Source organism: Bos javanicus, chromosome 22, assembly GCF_032452875.1.
Source record: "Bos javanicus breed banteng chromosome 22, ARS-OSU_banteng_1.0, whole genome shotgun sequence".
In the NCBI taxonomy this organism is placed as follows: domain Eukaryota; kingdom Metazoa; phylum Chordata; class Mammalia; order Artiodactyla; family Bovidae; genus Bos; species Bos javanicus.
In genome coordinates, this window is record NC_083889.1 from 59,852,748 (window position 1) to 59,878,092 (window position 25,345).

The 25,345-nt window shown below is 61.2% G+C and overlaps 1 protein-coding gene across 3 annotated transcripts in view; it reads left to right on the plus strand.

The window, feature by feature from the left end:
- MGLL (monoglyceride lipase) overlaps positions 1 to 25,345 on the plus strand; it is an 86,040-nt gene that overhangs the window by 26,310 nt on the left and 34,385 nt on the right. For all 3 annotated transcript variants that reach the window (XM_061397302.1, XM_061397304.1, XM_061397303.1), the window contains one exon: positions 7,235 to 7,341. In XM_061397302.1, the coding sequence (XP_061253286.1) occupies positions 7,235 to 7,341 (107 nt within the window). The remainder of the gene's footprint in view (positions 1 to 7,234; positions 7,342 to 25,345) is intronic.

The following is a 25,345-nucleotide window of genomic DNA, read 5'->3' on the forward strand; positions in this document are numbered from 1 at the left end:
CTAGGGAGGCGGATGGTCCTGGCCTTGGAGTTCACAGGTGGGACGAGTGGCCACAGGGTGTCCTGGGGGGCAGTGGCCAAGGAGTTTAGTGAGCAGGACAAGGCGCCCTCGCTCAGCAGATCAGAGTCTGTCCACATCTGCTGGCTGGGGCAGCTCGGGGACGTGGACGCGGATGTGGCCGCCTGCCGCTGTGCGGGGTGATCGGTGTGGACGTGAGCCATGACGTCACCGGGGGGCTGCAGGGTGTGAACCAGGCGGGCGGGCCGGGTGGCTGTGTGCGGGGATGAACTTGGAATGGATCTGCCCTTGCAGACGCCGCGCGAGCAGGCTCCTGACGAGGGCTGCAGCGCGGAGCACGGGACGTGGGGTGCCCAGGGGTCTCCACTTGGCCGTCCTCTGTTTCGGGGCGCCTCTCGGCTTCGGGTGGGGACGTTCGCCTTGCTGAGAGGAGGCAGGAGAGGGCCTCCGGGGGCCCGGCAGCCATGCCCTCAGCAGGCAGTCTGGGGGAGCCGGCCACGCTGTGCAGCGGTGAAGGGAAGGGCGGGCGGCCACGAGCACCAGGGCCTCACCCGGCTGGGTCCCAGTGGAGCAGGAGGCCATGTCCTTGTCCCCACAGGGGGCCCCAGGGCAGGTAGGCAGTGGGACCTGGAGCGGAAGGAGGCGGTCAGGCTGCGAGAGCCGGGTCGCGCAGGAAGGGGGTGGGCCGGCCAGGCGTCCCCTGGGGGTGGCCCTCCCTGGGAGGGACGTGGAACAGCACCCTGGTTCATTCATGGGACCGCCCCTGCCCCGCGGCTGACTGCATTGGAGAGCCCAGTGACCACTGCAGGGTGGAGGCGCTCAGGCGGAGATTTCAGGGTCGTGGACTCAGAGCCGACCTCCGTGGGGGACCTCAGGCTCCAGCTACTGCCTGGGGTGAGGGCCTCCGGGACGCTGCCTGACCGCCCCCTGGGGCACAGCCACACGGGGTGTCTCCCCCTTACCACGTGGCCCCACGTGGCCCAGGGCGCAGGGTTCACGACCTTGAGCTGGGCGACCCCCAGGAGCGCGGGTTGCCCCCTCTGAGTCCACGTTGGCCAGGCCCACCTCCGGGCCGCTGTGAGCGCCCGGCACGCTTGGGCTGGGATCTGGGCCGCAGCGGGTTCCAGCTGCCAGCGTTGACTGTTATGTAATGGCTCACTGCCCCCAGCGTCCCTCTGGGTTATTTTCCATAAATTCTCTCAATCAGGCCTCACGAGGCCCAGGAGATGGGCAGTTATCGGTCTGTTTTACAAATGAGAGGTCTATTTCGAGCTCCCTCTGAGATTTTTAGACCCCTCAGCAGCTCTGTTCTATTCCCGTCCCCGTCACACACTGTTGGTGCCTCAGGAGCCCCGCCAGGGAGGGACGCGCCGGTCCCCGGCTCTGGGAGGTGGCCAGGCGCTGGGCTTGTGTCCTGCCGGGCCCGGCACGCTCCTCTTTCCTTACCAGAGGGGGCCCCAGCCACCCTTGCGTCCCACTTCCAGGTCTGCGTGGATGCAGACGATGCTGTGACCAGCTGGTTTCCTGAGGGGGAGGCCTTGGAAATAAGCAAGCGCAGCTCCCCAGGAGGCAGGCGGACCCTGTCCCCCCACACCGGAGGACCCTACAGGGGTCGGTGGGGCTGGCGTCCACGACAGCTGCCGCCTTCTGGGTCAGCAGACACCCCCCGCCCTCCGAGCTGGTCCTGTGGTCCCTCCCACCAAACATGTCATCCTTGGTCTTTCTTTTTCCTGACGACACGAGCGCTCAGATTTCCTGTGATGAGGCGGGGGTGGCCAGGAAAGGGTGAGCGGGAGGGGCTGGCGTTGGCTCCCTTGGCCGGGCCTCGCCGAGTGTCTCACATCCACCCCCTTGTTCTCCCGACAGCCGCGTGCCTCCCCCGCGGGTGTGCAGACGGAGGTGGGAGCAGGTCCCGGCCAAGGATAGAAGCCTGCCGGTGACGTGGGGGTAAACGCCCTGCCCCCAGCCCTGATCTGTGTCTCGGAAGCAGCCAGGCCACCCTTCCAAGGGTCCCTGGGCAGTTTGGGCCCAGGAGGGGCTCACTGTCCAGTGCATGACAGTCAGCAGAGCAGGTGGCGGAAGCCACAGGCTGCCTGCCATGGTTTGCATGTCAGTTCTCTCATTTCATCCCCAAACCTTGTCATGGGGGCACAGTGGCCCATTTCACACGTGGAGAAACCGAGGCCCACAGAGCTGTAGGAACCTGTTTAAGAGGGTGGCAGAGGCTGCACGTGGACCCCCCGTGCCGCCGAAAAAGCAGGGTCTCCTGAGACAGGGCCAGGCAAGACCTTGAGCCCCGCTCCACACCTCTCTCCCTGTTTACCTCGTGACGCCTCCGCGCTCGGTGGTTTTAGGACTGTCCCCATTTTACAGGTGAGCAAACTGAGACCCAGCGAGGTCTGTCCCTTAGACCACGAATAAACAAGACTGAAGAGAATCGGTTTGTCAGGTGGAGGGGAGTCCTGCTCCGTCAGACCTGGGCGCAGAGGCGGCTTGTGACTCTGAGTGTGCGTGTCGAGTGCGGCATATGCTTCCCCAGGAGCTGCTCCACCTCCCCGGGGCTACGTGCCAGGCCGGCCATCTGCTCTGGAGCCGGGCCTCCCCCTCCGACAGTCACCTTCTCTCGGAACGACTGGCTCCTAGCGGGCTGCAGCCGGTAAAGAAGCACCAGGAAACGGACCTGCCAGCCCCTCCCGCAGCCTGCTTGGCGCCTTGTCCGCGTGAACGGCCCTGCTGGGCTTTCTGCAGCCGCTCCTCTTGGGAGCGTGCGGGCCAGGCAAGGAGGGAGCACAGGGCTCTCCTGGGCTCCTGCTGAGGGTCTGGCCACCGGGGCTCCTGGGCAGACCCTGTCCCCTGCCTCCCTGCTCTGTTACAGCAGCCCCTGGGGCTTCAGGAGGTCAGACCAGGTCACTGCCCAGCTGGCCCCTCCTCTGCGTGGGCCACCCCCACCTCTCAGGACTGGCCCCCCTTCTTCCTGGCCTGGGGTGGGCAGGGCCCCGCACAGAATGGCTGTCCTCCCACCTGCCTTCCCGTCTGCTCCCTGCAGCCCCGCCCCGTGGTCCCCACCCTGTTCCCGGCGCTTCTCCTAAGCCCTGCCGACAGCCGCGTTCTCTGCTGGGCCTGTCTCCCCCGTGGACGGTTGGCTCTGCATGGGCAGGGCGGGGCTGGGTGTCTCTCTCCTGCCCCTTGCGTTGGCATTTCTGGATGCTATCAGTGGAAGGATGGCCGTGCCCGCACCCTGGGAGTGTCCAGGGGCCTTGCCCAGATGTCGTGCCTGGCGATGCCGACTCTGCCACGTTGTCCCGGCCTCATCTTTGCTCTCTGTCCTCAGCTTCCCAGCTTCGCTGGTGTTTGCTTACCGGCCCTCTTGGGTGCTGTTCCCAGACCCGAAATGGTGTCTCGTGAAACCCTAGGCCAGCAGGGCTGCAGGCAGGCAGCAGGCAGGGGGGAATGTTCCAGGGGGCAGGCGGTGTGCCCTTTTCCCAGAGGACACGGGGTACACACTCAGGCCGGGAACGGCTGGCTGTGTGTGTGGGAACAGGGTGGGGGCCTGGGAGCGTGGGGGGATGGCTGGGCCTCAGATGTGCTCCTCAGATGGACCAGCGAGCAGAGGCTCCACCCGCCGCAGGTGCGGGGAGACAGCAGGGGCTGCCCGGGGAGGGGGTGCCCCTACGGGTGGGTGGGCAAAGAGGAGCCCCAGCCTGCGCCGAAGGTCTGAGCCTGGGGGCTGCTGTGGGTGGAGGGAGCCAGGCACGGGGGTGGGGGGGGTCATGCGGTCTGTCCTTCCCGGGCTGCTGATGTGCGCCGGCGTCTAACTCAGCTGAGCGTGTCCTCGGAGACGAGACCCACAGACCCACAGACCCACGAAGCTTCTGCCCTGGAGGGACCTTCCAGTCGGGGGAGGAGGAACAGAGCTGACCGTGGGCGAGTTGTTCGGATGGCAACACGCACTGAAGACCCTATCCCCGGGGCAGTTAGGAGAAGCCTGAGACCCAGGGCATAGCCCAGCAGGGTCAGGAACGGGTGTCCACATGGCCTGCTCTCGGGAGCCGACTGTGTGCACCCTCCCTTGCGCCCTGTCCCCTGGTGTCACGTTAATAACTTGAGATCTGCTGTGTTGAGAGCATTTATACCATGGAAGTTGGCAGACAGTACAAATCAGGTCCATCCACCACGGTTATTAAATGCTTAGCATCACGCCACCATCCGTGTATCTCAGCACTGAGAAGGGGAGCTCTCAGCCGAGGAGGGAGGGGACGAGGATGTGATCGCTGGGCAGCAGCAGCTTTGTTGTGACGCAGCGGCAAGAGCAGAGGGCACTGTGGCTTGGGTCCAGGGAACAGTAAATGTGGGAGCCCTCGGGGGAGCGGATGCATCAGGATTTGGGTTCAGGCAAGAGCTGGATCCAGGAGCCAAGGACACCCCCCCACACACATGGCAGCGGCAGCTCGGATCCAAACAAGGCCAGTGCAGGGCACGTGTCTGCGGAGAAGTCCGACCTGGGCCAGGGGGATGTGAGCCTGAGGGTGCGTCCACCTGTGGGGAAAGGGCTGCAGAGCCTGTGCTTCCCGCAGTGGACAGCCGCGTGGGTCTGCCTGTTTCCGAAAAGGTGGCGACAACACACCCCGGAAGCTTCCACGTCAATCCCGAGGAGCCTTGGCTTCCCTAGCACGTCCCCCTGGGAGTCTAGTGGCTCCACGGTGGCTGCAAGTCTCCACGTCCAGAGGGCAGCCTTCCTGCCCCTGGAATCCCACACGGCTTCTGAGCAGCATCGCTCCCGACGGAGGCACCTCTCCACCTTGGCCGCCCGGTGGGAGCTCTGGGGCCTCCGCGACCGTTAACCACCGTTAGCCAGAGGTGCATCTAGGGTGGGACGCAGCCAGGCACAGTGGAAAGCTCCCCGAGTGACTCCCAGGGTGGAGAGCCGCCGGATGAGACGGCCCTCCGGCCTAAGAGCGGTGTCTTCCACACTGCCGGCTCCAGGTGGGCTCTCTCTGCAGGCCGTTCCAGGCAGCGATGCTGAGCGCCAGTCCCGGGACGTGAACTGAGCCCCTGGGTCCTCGTGTGCCCCGTGGGCCCCGACCGCAGGGAGAGGCTGGCTGTCATGTGACCCGGCTTGTCCACCGGCATTAACTGTGGGCTGAATTAATCCAGCCTCTGCCGCGCTCCCCAAGGACTGGAAAGTGCTTCATCTGCTCCTTCTGGGAGCGCAGCCCCTGGTGCAGCTGGAGGTGACGGCTGTTTCGAGTTTCCAGCACATGCCGGGGGAGCTGAGACAATCCCGTCCGCAGACCCTGAGGGTTGGGGGGCAGGTGAATCGGCCCAGACTGCTGTCCGATCAAGTGGAGGGGGCTGGACATTGTGTGCTGCAGCAAAGAAGGTGGAAAATGTCTCCTGTGTTTTAGGAGAAGGGCGGGGAGGACAGATGACAAAGTCAAATGAGGTCAGCTCTGCTGCTTCCTGCGCTGCTCAGAGCATACTATCCACACCCTGGCAGATGGGAGCTGCAGAGAGAACACAGGAGCTGGCTCACCCACCACACACATATGCACTGGTTGCTGCAGAACCGCTAGGCTGGCACAGCTCTGGGCTCTGCTGGCAACATGATGGGCAAGGCTCCTGGCCTCTCGAGCTGACCTCAGAGGGGAGGAGAGAGATGGGAACCAAGCCCGCAAGTGATAGCAAAGCAGTGGCGAACTGTGCTGTGCCCGGAGGGCCTGGTGCAAACTGTGAAGTGTGGTGAGGGCCCGGAGCAGGTCAGAAAGGCCCAAGGGAGGGAGGCCATTGCGGGGAGGTCTGCCATGAGACCCAAGCGTAAGGAGCAGCCAGGGGGGATCTGGGAGAAGTGCTCTGGGAGATGGGACCAAAGGCCCTGAGCCGGGATGAGCTGGTGCTGCTGAGGAGACTGGAAGCCCCTCGTGAGGATGGGTGGGGAGCAGGGAGGTGCTGGAGGGCTGGAGAGACAGAGAGGGACATAATGACTTGTCCTCTAAGCCCCTGAGGCCCATTGGAGACCTGAGAGCCGCGGCAGGGGCGCATGTTCTGATCCGTGTTTTACCAGCTCGCCGCGTGGCTTCCCTGGTTTTCGGTCTTGGCCGTGAAGAAGGTCAAGTGTAGGGTGACAGCGAGGATCCGAAATCCTGTGTGTGGGCTTAACGGAGGGACTGGCCCAAAGTAAACGCGCAGCAAGAGGGCAGCTGCTGTCCCAGCTTCCTTCCCTCATCCGCCTGCCCCTCCCGCTTTATCTCACCATGCCCCTCCCCCTCCTCCCCTCCCCCTCCCTTCCCACCCTCCCCATCCCCTCCTCCTCGCTTCCTACCTCCCCTCTCCTTTCCCACCATCTTCCTCCCCCTTCTCCCCTCCCCCTCCTCCCTCCTCCTCCTCCCCGCCCCCTTCTCCCCTCCCCCTTCTCCCTCCACCCCCCCTTCTTTCATCTCCCCTCCCCCTCCTCCCCTCCCCCTTCTCCCCCTTCTCTTTCTGGCTCCTGGCAGTCCGTGCCTTGCCTGCAGGGGAGTCTAGTTGCACAGTCCAGCATCTGAACGCCCTCCTGTAACCCCCTCCCCACACTGGGTGATGCTGGGGCCTCGTCTGTGTCCCCGGATGGGCTCACCACGTCGCAGGCTTTCGGGGGGATGGGTGCCCAGCCAGGCTCTGCCGCCAGTCCCGTGGCTTCCTCTGCACAGGTCTTGGGTGCAGGCTACCCCGTTTATCTCAGAGCCTCACACCTTCCTCTTTCCTTCATTCATTCGAGCCCCGTTTGCAGCGTGCCGCACACAGCTCGGAACTGTGCCAGGTGCAGAGAAGCAGAGTCCGTGTGTCCTCAGTGAGGCTGTGGGGGTGGGGAGCACGTGCGGAATGAAGCGAAGCACACGACCCTGAGCGGGGTGGTCTGCGTACAAGTGACTGTCCCCGTGTCCCCACAGCTCAGCCAGCGTGGGCCAGGAGCTGTGGCTTCAGGGCCCAGACGGCAGCCCGAGGCCTGGGGTCCCCCGTCCACGCGGCTCTCCTCTTTGGGGTCACCTGCGCTCTAGGGCCAGCTCCCCTGGGCCTGGAGACTCGGCTGGGGTCTCCCGGCCACTCACTGCGGTCCTGACCACGGTGCCCCACTTGCCTCCGACCTGGGCGGCACCCTCAGAGGCCGTGCCAGCCAGCAGCCCGGGACCCTGCCGCGGCCTCCGTGCTTCGGCCTCCCTAACGGCCGTCTCTCGTCCCGCAGGGCCCTGGTGTTCGTGTCCCATGGAGCCGGTGAGCACTGCGGCCGCTACGATGAGCTGGCGCAGATGCTGGTGGGGCTGGGCCTGCTGGTCTTCGCCCACGACCACGGTGAGTACTGGCCCACTCCGGGCCCCACGTCCGCCTCACCCCACCCTGCTCTCTCCCTGGGCACGCTGCTCTGAGACCGGAGAAAGGCTTTCTCCACGGGCTGTTTCTAAGTGAAAAACAGGTAGTTCTGTAAGCAAAAAAAAAAAAAATTGTCTGGCCCGCAGTTTCTGTTACGGCGGGGATCGAATGCAGGCTGATTGGAAGTCTCCGCTGAAAAGCCCTGGAGTTGGAATACATTTGTACGCGAGCCCAGGCCATGTCATCCTCTCTCACATCCATTAAGCGCCCTCCGTGAAAAACGGGCCCTGGTTTCCCCCCGGGGGACTGCAGACGATGCTGACTCAGTGCAAGCCGGTTCACAGCCCACGGGGGCCTCCGGGCGTGTCCAGGGCACTTCAGACCAGGGGGACAGTCAGGGTCTCGAGGGCCGAGCGGGCCTGAGAACCCCCCGACACGGGGCTTGTTCACACACACACAGCTGCACGCACACCTGTGCAGGCACTCGTCCACAGGCCATGTCTTTAATTCTTTCTCAGTGATGAAACCCACAGTAACCATCAAAGCGCAGCGTCTGGTGCCTGTCTGTCTGTAGCTCCTTCACTGGGTGGCGTTCTCCGTGTCTGGGATGGCCCCCAGCCAAGATCTTTCTTGGCCTGAAAGTGTTAAGACGGAAGAGTTCTCGTGAGAGAACGTGGCGATTTCTGCGCTGCTGCAAGGTGGAAACCTATTACTGTCGCCCAGATGCAGAAACCTTGCCTCTGCCCCATCCGGTACGGAAATAATGAGCTGCAGAGGGGGTGGGGGGCGGTGCCGGGCCTGGGGGTCCTGGTGACAGGGGAGCTTCGGGCGTTCTGTGTATAAGGAACTGCAGCGTGGTCTGTTGTGGTTCAGTCATGTCTGACTCTTTGTGACCCCATGGACCACAGCACGCCAGGCTTCCCTGTCTTTCATCATCTCCTGGAGCTTGCTCAAACTCATGTCGGTGATGCCGTCCAACCATCACATCCTCTGCCATCCCCTTCGCCTCCTGCCTTCAATCTTTATAGCATCACTGTCTTTTGCAGTGAGTCAGCTCTTCACATCAGGTGGCCAAAGTACTGGAGTTTCAGCTTCAGCATCAGTCCTTCCAGTGAATATTCAGGGCCAGTTTCCTTTAGGATGGACTGGTTGGCTCTTCTTTTGAGTTGCGGTGTTGGAGAAGACTCTTGAGAGTCCCTTGGACGGCGACCTGGTTGCCAAGAGCCCTTTTCCAGCCAGAGGGCCCTCGTCCTTTTAACTGAGAATATTGACCGAGGCCTTCTTATTGTGGGCTCCATGTTCTCTCGTGCTTTGCAGACATTCCCCGTGATCTTTGTGAGACCATCTGAGAGGTAACATTCGAGGATTAGCCTGAATTTCCCAGCGGGACTGTCATTTACTCCGGTGCTTTCCACATTGTTAGGCCCGTGCTGGGAATGACTTACTTTCTATAACATTTGTCTCTGGTAACGTTTGTTACAAGGAGCTGAACAACACGGGGGCGTTCTGAAAGCAAAGGGCGTTTGTACCAGGCAAACACGAAACAGCTCCAGCGGAATTTCAAGATAGTCTGGTTTTGTCCTGGCATCAACCACCCCCTTGTCGGCTGCCCTTGGCCACGTCCGTGGGAGCGGGTGACTGTGGCATGCCTTGTTTGTGTGTGTGACCGTGGGACGTTGAAAAACAATTGGAAGAGTTTTTTTTTTTTGAGTAAAGAGAGAAAAGAAACAACCCCTCCTTTCAAGCTGAGGCCTGACTCTCGCTGACTTCCAAATATAGCTTGACGACCGAGGCTGGCACTCACCTTGCTTGATTGAGCAGTTTCTTGCAGTGACTCACGGGCGATCTCTCTGGCAAGTACCCGATGGTGGTACTTTTACTCAAGATGTGAGCTGCGTGACCGTCCTTGTCTGGCGCTGAGAGTGGCTGAGGCTCCCTTCGCGGGAGAAGCGGGTGCAGGGGGTCCCGTGCAGGCTGGGGAAGCAGCTGCTGGTGGTTAGCGCCCGGAGCCCCGTGTCTCTCATGGAGAGGCGGGGCTGGGGGTCCCTGGGGGGCTGGAGCCCTCTGGTGCCTCCTTCCTCTCTCCACGCTGCTGCCCCGCTCACACCAGGCTGACCCCTATGGAGAGGGGCTTCGTTTTTTCCCGCTTAGCTGTTAAATGTAAGCAGGCCTCTGTGGGGAGAGTGTCAGAGCACTGATGCAGCCAGTTGGAGGGAGAGGGACCAGGGCCTGGCAGACGTCACCTCCCTGTCTCCAGGGTCTGCAGTTGCTTGTCACCCTCTGCCTCGGGGACCTGCCCCCCCACCTGAGGCAGACACACCTGCGCCCAGCCACCTAACTGCGATCCCAGCCGTGGACCTCAGACCTCAGTTTTCTCATCTGCCAAATGGGCAGGCAGCGCGGTGATAGAATGGGAACAAGCATGTCCGGGGGCAGCAGGGGGTGGCGCCTCCTCTTCACTCTGCCAGCTGCGAGGCCCCCTCCGGCCCCCTGGCAGAGCAGCAGGCGCACCTGGACAGGGGACGTCGGGGCCAGAAGCAGGGGTCCTGGGTCCTTGGGTCCCCTTTCCAGCCGCAGAGGCTCCAGGGGAGATTGGCCGAAGGATAGACAATGCTTCTCGAAGCAAACAGACCTACCAAGGGTGGTTTCAAGGCTGGTTCCTGGGACATGATCTGTAGAAACACGGCTTTCTGCAGATCCTGTGCTGACTCGATTTTAGGTTAAGTCTCGTTGCTTGGCTGAACTCCGGGGTTTCCTTGTTCAGACGGAAGCCTGGGGACATCGTGCCGGGTGGCCAGCCGCGTCTCCCCACGCCCGGTGGCCTGCGTACACAAGGCGCTCGGCTAGCGTCTCCCGTAACTGTTTTGTTTGATCTTAGACTTTTATAGGCGGCCTCACAGACGCAGAGGACTTTGCCAGAAGTGAGAATTTTATTCCTGCCGTTCATTCAGTGCCAGCTGCATGCCAGGCTCTGGCTGGGGCCCTTCTCATGCTTTATCTCCAAGCCTCGTAATGCTTGAGTCCATCCCCCCATTTCAGAGGTGAGGGTCTGAGGCCCTCCTCGTCCACAGGGCACACGTACCAGCGTCAGACCCCTGATCTTGGTAGATTATTTCAAACGAGGGGTTGTTTTTCTCCCAGGACAAGCAGAGCCCGAGGTGGGTTCAGGACACCGCCGTTCTGTCAGGCCTGAGGCCGCATCTGCAGCTTGCTCAGCTGCTCTCAGCACGTGGCTTTCATGCCCACGGGTGCCAGCTCCAGCCTGCCGTCTCGCAGGAAGGCGATGCAGAAAGCAGTGGAGAGGCGGGGCTGGGGTCCTGCCGGGAAAGCAGACCTGTCTCGGCGCTCCCGCCGAGTTCCAGCCACACTGCGTGCAGCGATGGGGGGCGTCCAGCTTGTTCGCTTCGTGTTTGCTGATCCCGACCAAACTGGGCTCTGTTAGCAGGAAGGACACAGCGTGGACCCTCCAAGCGCCCTCTCCTCCCCTGCCGGCCACACCACGGGCTCATCATTTAAGAGAGCTTTTCTCAACCGTTTCCGCCCTGTGTATTTTCTGAGCCGTGTTTAGCTCACAGCGTCAGTTCTCTATCTCACCCGCGCCCCTCGACTTTCCGAAGCTCTGGCGCGGAGGCTGTTGTCAGGGTCATCAGTGCCCTGCGTTCTGATGCGGTGACCGTTTCAATCAGGTGGATGTTCCTGATGGAGCGTTAGCCCTGGGTCAGGTGCTGTCGAGGGGGAGTGCATGGACACGGGCCCTGCCCCCTGTGCGCAGCCTCCGTGAAGAGCCCAGCCTTGTCAGGGTTCTCACTGTCCGCAGAGAAAGTCTCCCTTCTGCTGAGGGCAGCGGGCTCCCAGCAGGTGGAGACGGTCGTCCCGCCCTTGGTCCCACAGCCTCCTCCTTGCTGAGCAGAGTGCGGAGGCATCACCAGGGTTCATGGAATGAAAGGAGGAGTGTGTGGCCCAGAGCAGATGAGACCAGAGACGCTGTGAACGGCAGCAAACACCCGCGTGTGAGTGTTCGTGTCCTCAGGGTGGGGAGGACCCCACAGCGGGGCCAGGACTCTGGGCTCTGGCGGCCAAGGCTGGGGCAGAGGAGCCCCGAGGCCCATAACTCAGGTGCTCAGGTGGGCTCGGCCTCTTGCAAGTACACAGCCTCTCAGTGCCAGGGGCCGGCGGGATGCTGGGTTTTGTGGGATGAGTAGGAGCTTGAGAGGAGAGGAAGGGTGTGGAGCCAGCACCAGTCACTGAGAGCTGTGGTTCTCATCGGGGTGCCCCCAAAGCACTGGGGAGTCATTCCCAGGGCCCCTCGTTCCACAGAGACTGATCTCTTGAGTGTGGCCGGGCGTGTCGGGACCCTTGAGACGCCCCCCGGGTGAGTCTGATGAGCAGCTGTGGTTTGAGAACCGCTGTTCCAGGCAGGGGAGCTCGTGTGAGTGAAACCCAGATACACGGGGTCACAGATGCACGTCCTTGCCGGGGGAGTCCCAGCCTGGACCCTGGAGTTTAGCATCAGGAGTGGAGAGGGAGCGAGACCCCGGCCTGCAACGCTCCGGGCTCCGAGATGAGACACCGTGGACCTTGGAGCTCAGGAAGGGACCCTCAGCAGAGGGCGACCACCCGGGGAAGCGAGGTCCAGGGCTCGGCCGGTGCGGGGGTACTGGTGCGGGCGGGGGCTCCAGGGGGCAGAGGAGGTGGAAGGACGGGCTGGCAGTTTCTCTGCTGTTCCAAACGCGGTGCTGAGAAACCCGGGCTCGCGTTCGTGCCGGCCCCGGCCACCAGCTATTGCCGGTGACTCACTGGAAACCCCTCGGAGCAGGAGCAGGGGGCCGGGGGGCGGGCAGCCCCTGACCCACCCGCTGCGGGCAGCGGGTGCCCTTCATCTCTGGGCCCTTCCCGTGGGCAGCACCCTGACTGTACCCAGCGCGTCCCGGATTCCACCGGCGGGGCGGGACCCGGGTTGCCCCGTCTTTAGTGATAAAGGGGAAAAGAACCATTCTTCACTGATCAGCAGTGAGTTCATTATCTGCAGATATTTAGGGAAAGTGTTCAAGGCTGTGGGTCTGTGTTTCTTTTTAAAGAACTCAGCCGGGCGGGGGCGTCTCAGAAGAGGAAGTCCTGGGGGCGGCTCTGCCTGGCCCCCTGGGTGGGGCCCTGCCCGGGCAGAGGCGAGTGTTTGGGAAATTCAGGGGGAAAACGGTGGGGGCGTGGCCTCCAGGCGGGGAGTTCTGAGTCCAGGTCACTCGCGGGTCAGCTCTGCACCTCTCAGCTGCAGTCATGCGTTTGTTTGCAGCGTTTGACTCATCTGTTCATTTTTCTTGCCTTACTTAGTAAATATGAAAGTGAGGTTGATGCCTAAATGGTCGCAGGGCCCAGCCCTGGCGGACGGGTGAGCTGGCTGCCGGCCCGTGGGGTGTGGGAGGGGCCCAGCCGCCTCCGTGTGGCTTCCGGGTCTTCGAGGTCCCTCCTGCTCCGTCCTCAGTCCCGTCACATGTCCCTGACCTGCCAGCTCGGATGTCAGGTCTCTGCCATGAGTCTCTTTGGTCACTTGCTACTTTCTTGCATAAAACCAAACTCTGTGAGCCTCTGTTTGAAGTGAAAGTCACTCAGTCGTGTCCGACTCTTTGCAACCCCATGAACTATACAGTCCTTGGAATTCTCCCGGCCAGGATACTGGAGTGGGTAGCCTTTCCCTTCTCCAGGGTGTCTTCCCGACCCAGGGATTGAACCCAGGTCTCCCATACTGCAGGTGGACTCTTTACCAGCTGAGCCCCAAGGGAACCTCTGTCTCTGCTCATCAGTGAACTGGAGCTGATGGTGGTAATAACCGCAGGGAGGGTGCCCACGGCCGTGGGACGGATGGACAGAGGGCGGGTTCACGTCGCTGGCAGACGGTCCTGGGAGGCCGGTGGAAATGCAGATGCTGGCCAGCCCCCAGGTTTTCAGATACAACTGGGCAGCTTCCAAGAAGGCACCGAGGTCACCTCTGGTGTTTCTTTCATAGCGTTCAATTGTTAATGTTTATTTACTTTTGTTGAAGTCTTCGTTTTGAGGCGCCAGGTCTGCAGCGCGTGAGATCTTTCGTTGTGACGCGTGAACTTGTGGTGTGGCCTGTGGGATCTGGTTCCCGGAGCAGAGATCGACCCTGCATTGGGAGTGTGGGGTCTTAGCCACTGGACCCCCAGGGAAGGTCCTAGGATTTACTCTAAATAAGGCACAGCGTCAACATTGTTAACAGGACGTGTAATATCTGTGCAGGAGGCAGATTGGGCATCTCCTACAGTAGATGCGTCCGAAAACCTCCCGCGTGAGGTCTGTGCTGGGCCGTGGGCTGTGGACAGGACAGGGACCTCCCGCGGAGCCTCTGGGGTCCCCGGGGCCTGGTGCAGCTGTCCCTGGGGTAAAGGGGGGCGGTCTTCACCCTGGGGGTTCATCATGGGGAGATGCGTCAGAGGACACGACTGGAAACCTTGGACGGGGCGCGCACCCTCCGTGAGCCTCCTGTGACTCACAGCATCTACCTGGTGAGGGAATGCGCGGCGGTAGCTGCTGGTCGCACGATGGATGCTCAGTAAACATCCACGCTGCCCCCCGCCCCGGAGACCCCAGCCCTCTTCACCCCAGACATGACCTTCAGGAACAGAGCCTCCTGGTCCAGCCCCCAGACCAGGGGGCCAGTTTCCATCCTCTCTGCCTCAGGCGGCTCACCTTCCCCACTTTATTTAATCCAAACTCCGTGTCACCCTCGATGGGGTGTCCCTGTCACAGAGCAGCCTCTTTATCCCGATCTGGAGGCTTCCTTTTGTTGTTTGGTCACTCAGTCGTGTCCAACTCTTTGCGACCCCATGGACTGTAGCATACCAGGCCTCCCTGTCCATCACCAACTCCCGGAGTTTGCTCAGACTCATGTCCGTCAAGTCGGTGATGCCATCCGATCATCTCATCCTCTGTTGTCCCCTTCTCCTCCTGCCTTCAATCTTTCGCAGCATCAGGGTCTTTTCCAGTGAGTCAGCTCTTCGCATCAGGTGGCCAAAATATTGAAGTTTCAGCTTCAGCCTCAGTCCTTCCAGTGAATGTTCAGGACTGATTTCCTTTAGAGTGGACTGGTTGGATCTCCTTGCAGTCCAAGGGCCTCTCAAGAGTCTTCCTCCAACACCACAGTTTGAAAGCATCCATCCTGTCTTTACCCACCGCTGGTTCCATCTCTAAAGGTGTTTAGACAGTGCTCACTGGGGAAGGTGCTCTCATCTACTCATGCACAGAAGCAGGAGACGAACGCAGGTGGAGACACAAGCTGGCAGCCTTTTTGAGGGCTAGAAGCAGGTTCCGGTCTGAGTGCTGAGCAGGGCTCCGTGGGAGGGGCTGTGCGTGGAATGCTCTGGAAGCCCAGTCTTTGCTCACTCAGGGCGGAGCTGCCTGATAACCTGCCACCTCATTACCTTTCAAAAGGAATTTCCCCCTAGGGACTGAGAACCACTCCCTTGGCTCTAGGTGGAAATACCAGAGACTTTCTGATAAGAGGAAGCGTACCTCAGTCCTTGTCTCTGGAGGAAGCGGTTTCCGGGGTGTTCCGGTGAGTCACCTGTTGGAAGAGGAAAAAGTCGAGTTGCCTGCAGGGGACGCTGTGTTACGAAGGAAGAGGGGGTAATCCAGACAGGAAGTTCTTCTCAGCCCCCTGGATGCTCTCTGCACAGCCCAGGAACTGAGAAAACAGTTCTAGGACCTGATGATAACGTGTACATAACAGAAGTCATATTTGACCTGGCGTCTGGAAGACCGGCATTCAAGTCAGTTCACGTTACAACACCCTTGGTCACCGGGTCACCTTCTGAGTAGTTTGATTTTTTAATGGCTGGGCTGGGCTCTTTGCTGTTGCTACGTGTGGGTTTTCTGTAGTTGAGCGGGGCCTACTCTCTAGCTGTGGTCCGCCAGCTTCTCATTTGGGGGCTTCTCTGGCAACCCACTCCAGTACTCTTGCCTGGAAAATCCCATGGACGGAGGAGCCTGGTAGGCTACAGTCCATGGGGTCGCAAAGAGTCGGACACGACCGAGCGACTTCACTTCACTTCCACTGTCTGCTGTGGAGCACGGGCTTCCGCGATGGTGGCATGCAGGCTCTAGCGCCCGGCCTTGGCAGCTGCGGTTCACAGCCTTGGTTGCCGTGGCACGTGGGATCTTCCCGGACCAGGGATCGAACCCATGTCCCCCGCCTTGGGAGGCGGGTTCTTAACCCCTGGGCCAGCAGGGAGGCCCCCAGGCGCCTTCTGCCTGGAACAGGCTGCAGCCGGCTAGTTGCTCAGCACCTGGTCGTGTCTGCCGTGCTCCTGGCTTCGGTCACACTTACTCTGGTTATCTTTTCCCACCTGCAAATACTGAGTCTTTTCCTGAAGACGTTCGAGCCGGGTGGATCGGCACGTGTGCCCAGTCGGTGTTTGTGACCCGGCAGATGCTTCCTGCGCACTGAGACCAGGGCCCAGCGCGGCCGGGGTGAGAGACAGGGCCTGGAGGGAGCGCCCGGGCCCAGGCCTCAGCCCCTCGACTCAGCAGCAGATGGCGTGGTCAGGGTCCCAGGCCCCCTTCCTCAGGAGCTGGGGCTGCAGAGGGTGGTGCCTGGCGCAGGGTGCCCGTGACTGCCACCTGCACCGAGAGCCCTCGGGGCCCAGGGCCGCCGGGCAGGAGCTCCTCCCCTGAAGGCTCAGGGCTGAAGCTGATGGAGGGGTCACATCCACTGGGCTTTGGGTCCCCGACAAAGCTGGAGCTGCAGTGGATCCGTCTCCCCTTTCTGGGCGTGCAGGTGTGGGTTCAGGGTCTCACCCTGATCCTCAGGTTGGCACTGAGACCCCAGGTTCCCAGGACTGGGTCCCCCACATGTCCCCGCCCGCTAACCTTTTAGTAAATTAAAAGTAGAAATAGTTCTGGCTGCAGACGGCCCGGGGAAAGGAGCTGCTGAAAGAAATTAGCAAGCTGAGGGGGCCAGGTTGGCGTCGCTGCAGCTTGTCCCCTGGGGGTGGGCGAGGGGAGGCCGCGCCACGTGCCCACAGTGGGGGAAGGAGGCCCCGGGGGACGGACATCACCTCCACCCCTGAGATGCAGCCTTTCTGAAGTGCGAGCTCAAGTGTCATGTGACCGGCCGCCTGCCGCCAGGAGCTAAAAATAACCGGCTGTGATGCTTTCAGGGCCGGGGCGGGAGGAGGAGAGGGGGGCAGCTGTCACCCCCCTCTCCCTGGGAAAGGACCCCTGCAGCAGGCAGGAGGCCTCACGGGCCTCTGGGGCGATTCTTAAGGGTGCATGTCACCAGCTTGCAATGATAAACGCCCAGCTGCATGCACATGCCCCTGCCCGGGGGCTCTGTGGTCTTTGCTGGGTTTTGCTCCGCACGTTGCTTCCACGGTTGGAAGAAGGGTCCTTGCTTCATCCCACAGCCAGCCGGGCAGGGCCTGTCTTGAGTGCTGTCTCGTGAGTGGTGAGAGGGAGCAATCAGAGACCACTGGGGACCTTGGGGGAGACTCAGGCCAAGAACATCTCATGATCAAGCCCCTGGGGCCTCGTGCGATTGGGGCCTGCCTGGACATTCAAGGAGGAGGCCCGGCCTAGGAGGGCAGGCAAGTCCACACAGGAGAGCTGGCCTCCCAGAGGCCGTGCCAGAGAAGTGAGTTTGCATGATGCACGGGGGTTGGGGGCGAAGGTGGCCAGGGGGCCGCGCCCGAGCTCGGCCCTGGGTGGGCTGTGTGCTGCGCCACTCGGGGCCTCTGTTTCCTCATCTGCAAAAAATGAGACCAGCAAGGCCCTCAGCGTGGGCTGGCCCGCCGCAGACCAAGTATGCCACCGGGCGTGAAAGTCGCTGTGCAGTCTGCACCCCGGCCACACCACAGAGCAGCTTTCCTGGGAGCCGCATGGACTCCTGCTCTGGTTCTGGAAGCAGAGGGTGGGCAGCAGGGGCCCTGCCGCTGGAGACAGACACCCCCAGCCTCTCACCCCTCCCGATCCAAGCGAGCGATCCAAGCGAGCCGACTGACCCAGCACCCCGAACGAGACACAGTGTCGGGGAGGAAGGGCGTTGCCTGGGGAGTTTCGGGAAGCAGGCAGGCTGGTCATCGCCTGGCTGGGGATGCCCCCACCAACTGCAGGCCCCCTCTCAGTGTGGTCAGCCTCAGACGTGCCCCCCAACTCTAAGCACTCAGGCCAACAGTGGCCAATAACCCAGGCTTCCTGACTCCTGCCCAGAACGTTGCTCCTAGCAAGGTCTCCGAATGTCTACTGAATTCCGAGGCGTCTGATGGAAAAACCACGGTTTCTGTGGGTTTGCCCAAGTTCAGACTGGTGAATCATGTACGTGTGTACAAAATTGGAATGGAAAGTCGACTCAGGCTTTCCTGCCGGGGGAGAATCCCTCATCTCCGTGCTAGTAATGATTCCCGTGGATTGCTCCTCCTTGACTCCTTGCAGCAGGGTGGTGGCAACAGCTAGCGTATCTGCGAGCCGGCTCAGAGACGGAGAGTAACCTGCCGAAGGCTGCACAGCCTCGTGGGAGGGACAGAGCTGGGTCAAGCCCCTGGGTTCTTGCCCTTGACAAGGTCTTGACTTCCGGAGAACTGCTTTGGGGTGGGGGCCGGGGTGTCCGCCTCCCACCACCCCTCCCAGGAATCCACTGGGAGAGGCTTGACTCCTACAGTGGCAGCAGGCTCTGCCTAGGGACCGACAGTGTCGGAGTCAGTCCTGGGAGTAGAAACACGATCCTCCCACCCCTGAGTCCTCAGACGGCATCGCTGCATTTCTATCCCCTGAGCGCCACGGGGCAGGGGGCCGGGGTTGGGTGTCAGTGGCGGCGTGAGCCCAGCCGGGGCGACCTCTGTGCGACGCCCTTGGACGGAGGCAGAGGGGCCCGGCTCAGGGCCTGGCCCGTATTTCTGGCAGTGTGGCTGGGACGAGTCAGTTCACCTGGCGGAACCTCAGTCTTCCCATCTGACAATGGGCCTGTCCGAACGATGGCCCAAGACATCCCCTAGAAGCCGTCCAGCATCGCGCCAGCGCAGACTCTGTGCAGTAAGTGGGTGGCTCCTCCCCTCCCCTCCACTCCCCTCTGCTCTGCTCTGCGTGGAGGCTGTGACGGCCCCCGCCCCACCGCGCTTCCCTCCTTCAGCCCAGAAAGCCAGCTGGGCAGGGCCGGTGCAGGGACCGTCAGTGTGGGGGCGAGGGGGCCGGCTCTCCCTCCCTCCCTGAGTTCCCGGAGTCCTGGAGAGGGGCCGGATCATTCTGCCACCATAATAGTAATTATTTCTTTTCCTGGCTATTGTGCAGATGTCACCAGATTGGAAAAATCGCTTAGAGGGTTTATTCGGTGGAAACTGTGTCTTTTACCAAAAAAAAAAAAAAAAACAAAAGGAGAGGAATCATGTGTGCCGCTTCATCTCGAGGTCAAGGGAATCCAGGGTCCCTGAGAGAGGCGCTGAGGGCCAGGCTGCTCAGGGGCCGGCCAGGCCCCCTCCTCCTGCACGGGCTCAAAGCGTTGGGTGAAGCGTTTGGCACCGTTCCTGTGAACTGAAGTCTGCCGACAGGAGCGGCCTGTGCTGAGACTTCTAAGTGGCCCAGGTGGACACAGACGTCCCTCTCGAGCTCGAGACTTGAAGGGGGTCAGCTGACCCTCACTGGACATGCGGTGTGCAGGGTGCGACGCTGAGGCTGTGTCTCACGTCTGTGTGGGGACAGGTTGGACACGCGGTGTGCAGGGCGCGACGCCGAGGCTCTGTCTCACGTCTGTGTGGGGACGGGTTTGGACGCTGTCCAGACGTGGGCTAGTCTCAGTGGCAGGATGGGAGCATCGCAACCCCTGACCCCAGGCATTTCCCCTGCAGCTGGTGCGTCTGCCCCCTTCCAAGAGTGACATTTCCCCTTTAGCAGTGACTTGTCATCGTTATAGTAAAACCACTGGCTTCCCCATCAAATGCATCCGACTTTAAGGCCCCCTTTAAAGAGTGAGCGAGAAGAGAAACTCGTAAGTGCTGTCTCCTCTCTCCTTGCTCCAGCAACAGAACTGCAGAGAGAGGTGGGGGGCTCCGTCCAGCGCCAGGGCTGGGGCTCGGGAGGGCTGGGAGTGAGGGTCAGTGTGTGCAGAGGACCTCGGCCATTGCCTGCTCATGCCTGAGCCTCCCTCCCTCTTCAGTTCATCAATTTGTTTGCTGGTTCATCCCAGCACTGACACTCCGGGTTTACACCCGCTCTGCCCTTCAGACCCTACGTGGAAATGAGTGACTTCAGAGCGTGTAACTGGGAGGGAGAGAAAATTGGCTGGGGTGGGCGGTGGGGCCGGGGAGGCTGGCCTCACCGAGGTGGTGGCAGCTAAGCAGAGACCAGGAGGGGAAGGTGCGACCACCAGGGCAGGGGGACCTGCAGGGCGGCAGGAGCCTGGGCGACACAAGATGGGGCTGCGGGAGGTGACACAGGGAACAGGGGCCACCTCGGGCCCAGGGGGCCCCGGGCCTCTTGTCTGCTGTTCAGTCGCTCAGTCGTGTCCAACTCTACAGCCCCACAGACTGCAGCTCTCGAGGCTCCTCTGTCCTCCACTGTCTCCCGGAGCTTGCTCAAACTCACGTCCATCGAGTCGGTGATGCCATCCAACCAGCTCGTCCTCTGTCATCCCCTTCTCCTCCTGCCCTCTATCTTTCTCAGCATCAGGGGCTTTTCCAAGGAGTCAGCTCTTCGTATCAACTGACCAAAGTATTGGAGCTTCAGCATCAGTACTGAAGGAGCAGGATGTGGCTAGACCACCGGCGACAGAGGGTGAGATGGTTGGATGGCATCACTGACTCAAGGGACATGATTCTGAGCAAACTCTGGGAGACAGTGAAGGACAGGGAAGCCTGGCGGGCTGCAGTCCATGGGGTGGCAAAGAGTCGACACGACTCAGCGACAGAACAACAGTCTGCCCTGGAATGATGGCTCTATTGTGTCATCAGGAAACCCGCTTGCTTCTGTCCTGCCAGAGAGACGTGCATCCAGCTCAGGTGCCCTCTTGGTGCACAGTGGCAGCTGGAGTTCCAGCCATCACGTCACGTTTATATTTCGGACATTAGAAATGCTGCCTGCCTTCCCTCTATAGCTTCATCTATTGATTTCCTCTTACATCTTAATGCCTAGAACTTAGTCAGGGGCCTCCCTGGTGGCTCAGCTGGTAAAGAATCCACTTTCTATGCGGGAGACCTGGGTTCAGCCCCTGGGTTGGGAAGATCCCCTGGAGAAGGGCCAGGCTGCCTGGCCTGGAGAATCACATGGACTGTATAGTCCTCGGGGCAACAAAGAGCTGGACGAGGCTGGGCCACTTTCCCTTCACAGAACTTAGTCATGTTGCCACACCCATTGCACAGCTGCGACAGAGGCTGTGGATAAGGGTGCTTCAGCTGCTTTCACAGCTGATCTGAATAAAATCGGGGTTGAAAAACGTGAAAGTGTCAGCCACTCAGTCGTGTCCAACTCTTTGCGACCCCGTGGACTGTGGCCCACCAGGCTCTGTCCATGGAGAGTCTCCAGGCCAGAATACTGCAGTGGGTGGCCTTTCCCTTCTCCAGGAGTTAGGTCATTACCCAGAAGGGAGAGAGTGGGTGCTGGGCAGGCAAATAGCAGTCTGTGCCAGCCCCTCTGTTTCCGGGAAGGGACCGGTTTTCCATTAACAGTAGCGAGAGCCGTGAGTCCCTGTGTAAAGAAGTCATCGGGTAAATATTAACTGGTTCGTGGGCAGGGTACGATCCTGTATGAGTGAGGGCAGTACCAGCGATGCAGCTGGGTGACCCTGCCTCCTGCAGAGAGGTCTGGGGTCACAGGAGGCTTGTGGGGGGCCTTGCTCTGGAAATAGTGATACTTGCCCCACAAGTCTGCCAACGCCCAGCTGCACTGAGCCAGCGTCCGCTGGCGGCCGCCCTCCTGACCAGGCGCCCTGTCCCGTGTTCCTGCCTCGTGCGCTCCGTGCCGCCTTCTCGCGTTGGCACCTGCCCTTCACGCGTCCTCTGACCCACGCCTGGGCGTGGTGTGAGCGTGTGGGCAGGGGCTGAGGCGCGGGGCGGGGCCAGGACAGCGCCCTGCGCTGCGCGGGGCTGCACTCGCGTACGTCCACCCCCAGCTTTGCTCAACGGCCATCCCCCTGTCGCAGAGAACAGAGCACGGCTCACATGAGCCCGCTGCTGACTCTGGGTTTTCCCCCACTCCCGGGTCACAATGGCTCGTGGGAAGTGAAACTGTCTGAATTAGGGTTTTACCTTCTGCTTTTCTCGCTGAGGTTAAGCAGTGTTGGGGCAGCCCCCAGGCACGGCTGGGGCTGTGTCGGCAGGGAGAGCGGCTGGGGTCTGACCAGGGTCTGATGGCCCTCGTGTGGTGCAGCCCACCGCCCCCCTCCGGAGGCTGGGGGTGCCAGGGGACGCTTGTGAACACCCAGCACCCTGTCAGACATCGTTCCTCCTGCACAGGCACTCCCATAGGCTCCGGCGAGTTTGGGGACAGAAAGCGAGAGTCGTTGGGGATGTTCTGGTTTAAAGGGCATGCAGTATGTGAACACAAGTGCGGGGCCACACGTGAAAGTCTCTGGACAAGCCTGCCCAGAAAACCCCTTCCTTTTCCACAGTCCCTCCCTTTGGTCTCCTCCAAGGCCGAGGAGTACTTGGGGAATGAGGGCGAGACCCCCCTTCCCAGGATGCCCCTCCCCCTCCCTGGATGCCCCTCCTCCTCCCAGGACCCTCTCCCCCTCCCAGGACCCCGTCCCAGGCACCGCTCAGGAACCTCCCTCCCCAGGCCTGCAGGGTGAACCCACTGGGGCGAACCCCCTTAGGTGGCAGAGTGCAGCTAGCCAGCTGTGACCAGATGCTGCGGTCTCCTCTTCCGGGCCAGGTTGCGGGGGGTGGCCTGGGGTTTGGGGGTGACGGGGGGAAGCCCGGGTGATGTGTGTGGAGAGCGGAGACCCCAGGGTGGACGCACTGTGTTTCTAGGCAGCCTTCTCTCCCCCCAGCACGAGATTTAAGAAGGCTCCCCTAATGGTTGAGGGCGCTGGAGCAGAAGTTGATTCCCTAAATGGACAGCTTGTCTGCCTTGGTCTGGGCGCCTCCCCTTTTGAGGGGATCCCAGGAGCTGTGCCCGGGCCCCAGGGTCGGAGGTCACTGCTGGGGCTGGGTTCTTGGGGGGAAGTGCAGGATGAGGAAGCGCAGAGAAGTGGGGTGAAGCCGGGGCGTGGGGGAGGGGCAAGTGCGCCTCTCCTTCTACCCCAGCGGCCGGAATGGCCACAAGCAGAGCTCTAGCCTGTGGGGCACGGGGCCTGTGGACCCAGGAGGCCGGAGCCAAGTGCACGGCTGGGCAGAGCCCCAGAGGCTGCGAGGTGGTTGTGATGGGAATGCCACCTCTGGGAGGACAGGGCCTGGCCGTGCTGGTCGGTCCAGACTGGTCCAGGCCGGCCCACCCCAGCCTCCACACCAGAGGTCGCCCCATCCTTGAGGACAGGGGGTCGGGGGCCCTGCTGGGCATGGCGAGACGTGCACATCTGGGGGATGGGCTCCTTGCCGCCCTGACGCCCGTGGCCCCGTGTCATCGGTGGCTCCAGAGCCACCTCGTTTGCAGAAGGAACATTCCTGCCCCGGACTACACGCTGCCCCTGTTGCTGTTGGCACCTCCAGTAAGGAGGGCGGTGGTCAGAGAGCTGGCAGTGTTTGCCTAAGCTCTTGAGTGGCAGAGTGAGACCCCAGGCCTCGCGGCGTCTGACACCTGTTCACTGAGCTGCAGGCGCTGAGCCTGGCCGCCAACCTGGTTGGGTTGGCGCAGCCCGAGAATCCAGGGAATGTGGCTGGAAACAGGGATCTATTCCAGCTGGGAGAGCCCTGGGTCCCGGGCCTCCGTGTGGACTCAGGCTTGACCCCCAGGATGTCCCCGGGGCAGGCAGAGGGTGTGGAAGCGAGTCCACCTTCCCGGGGCTGGGCTTGCCGCTCAGGAGGGGCTCCCTGCCGCTGCACGGCCCTGCTTCTGTTTCGGTTGTCTTTTTTGTCTTTTCTCATCTGTCTGGGTTCCTTTTGCACTTACTTCTGTGAATAGCGAGTCTTCCATTTTTGTACTGATTCTTTTCCTGCTGGTGAGAATCTGATGTTTATTTTATTATGCAAGAGTAGGGAACCTCTTTTTTTTTTTTTTTTTAATACAAGGCCTTTGACTCAGAAAAATCAATCAGGGGTACAAGAACAAGTAGATGGAAGGAGATTTTTTCCTTTTGGATAAAAATAGCAGCTTCAGCGTGCTTGCTTTTTAGATTAAGACAAGAAAGGCAAGAAAGGTAAAAGTGTTTGACAGTCCTGTGTTCTGCAGGCTGTGGCTGTCGGGGGAGGGAGAAGGAAGCCCAAAACAGATGTGCAAGCCTGCTCTAGTGAAGAGGCGGGAGCAGCCCTGGCGCCCTCCTGGAGGCTTCCAGACGTGGGCACATGCAGGTCCCCTGAAAGGAAGGAGAGAGATCTGTAATTCTAGCTTTGGACAGGCCTCCGAGGCGTATTGTTAAGGGAAACAAACGGAGTCCTGTTTATGGACAGAAAGAGCCCACCACAGACTTATCTGGACGTAGAGATCTGCGTGCGACTGTGGAGAAAGGTCCCGCAAGTCCCCCCGCCCCAGGAACAGGATGAGCAGGGCTGCGGCTTTGTTCCGTCGTCTGCTGCAGTTCAGGCACTCAGTCGCGTCTGACTCTGCGCCCCCGTGGCCCGCAGCACGCCAGGCCTCTCTGTCCTTCACCGTCTCCCGGAGTTTGCTCAAACTCACGTCCATCGAGTCGGTGATGCCGTCCAACCATCTCGTCCTCTGTGGTCCCCTTCTCCTCCCGCCTTCAGTCTCTCCCAGCATCAGAGGCTTTTCCAGTGAGTCGGCACCGTCCCTCACGTGCTTCGTAATTCACAGTAAATAACGTGAGGGCTTGTTGACCTGTGTCATCTGTGGCTGCGCCAGGGTGGGACCTGCCGTGGCCCTGGGGTGGGCCGGGACACCCAGACGGCCACCTCAGGAGAACGAGCCTCCAGCCAGGGCCCCGCCGTGTCTGAGGGCAAGTGTAGACTGGGCCCAGGTTCCCCACCTGGCCAGTGTGACGGCGGCCAGTCAGCGCTTGGCTGTCGTGGTGACTCAATGCCTGCTGTTCATCTAGCTGGTGGACCCTGAGTCTGGGCAGCAGGCGTCAGGCTGGGGAGCCGTCCACTGGCCTCTGGCCAGCAGGGTTTCTGGAAGCTGCGAGACCTCTGGAGCCTGGGCGCAGACCCGGCCAGGTGTCACCTGGGCTGCGTTTGGTCAAAGTAAGTCGTGAGCCGGGATCCGGTCCTGAGTAGGATCGGGTCCCTCCAGGAGGAGCGGGGGCCGCTTCTGGGGGGTGGGGGTGGGGGTGCAGCCGTTTCCCCGCCAGCCCAGAAGGGACCAGGGCAAGCCCACAGGTGTGTTTCCGAGAGGCAAAGACGGCAGCATGAAATGAAAAGCGCCTCCTGGGGCGGCTTCTGATAATTGCTTTTTCTGTCTCGGTGGTGCTTAGGGGATTGTGCTGATGGCCCTGAGCGGGCCTCGGCCGCCTTGTGGCTCCACTAAGGACCCTTCAGCCCGACTGTCAGTCCCTCCTCACCCCCCACCGGCTCCTCGTCTCCAAGCCCGCGACACCTCGCCCCCCGCTTTCACGCCCGAACGCGCCAGCTCCAATTACAGGCGCTTCTCGGGAGCAGATATGATTGCAGGCTGATTGCAGAGCTGCTGGCTTTATTTCCAGGCTTCATGTGTCTGCACTGATGGGTGAGTGTGAGGTTTCAGAAATGATAAAACAGCCTTAACTCCCCCCTGCCCGGTGTGGCAAAAATGCCAGTTCACTGTAGGCATTTGGAAACATACAGGAGCACAAAAGAAGAGAAATCGCCTTAATGTGATTTCGCCCCCAATTCTGTGCGTGAGTCTGTGTGTATGTGAGTGTGTGTGTGTGAGTGTGTGTGTGTGTGGTATTCTGTGCGTGTGT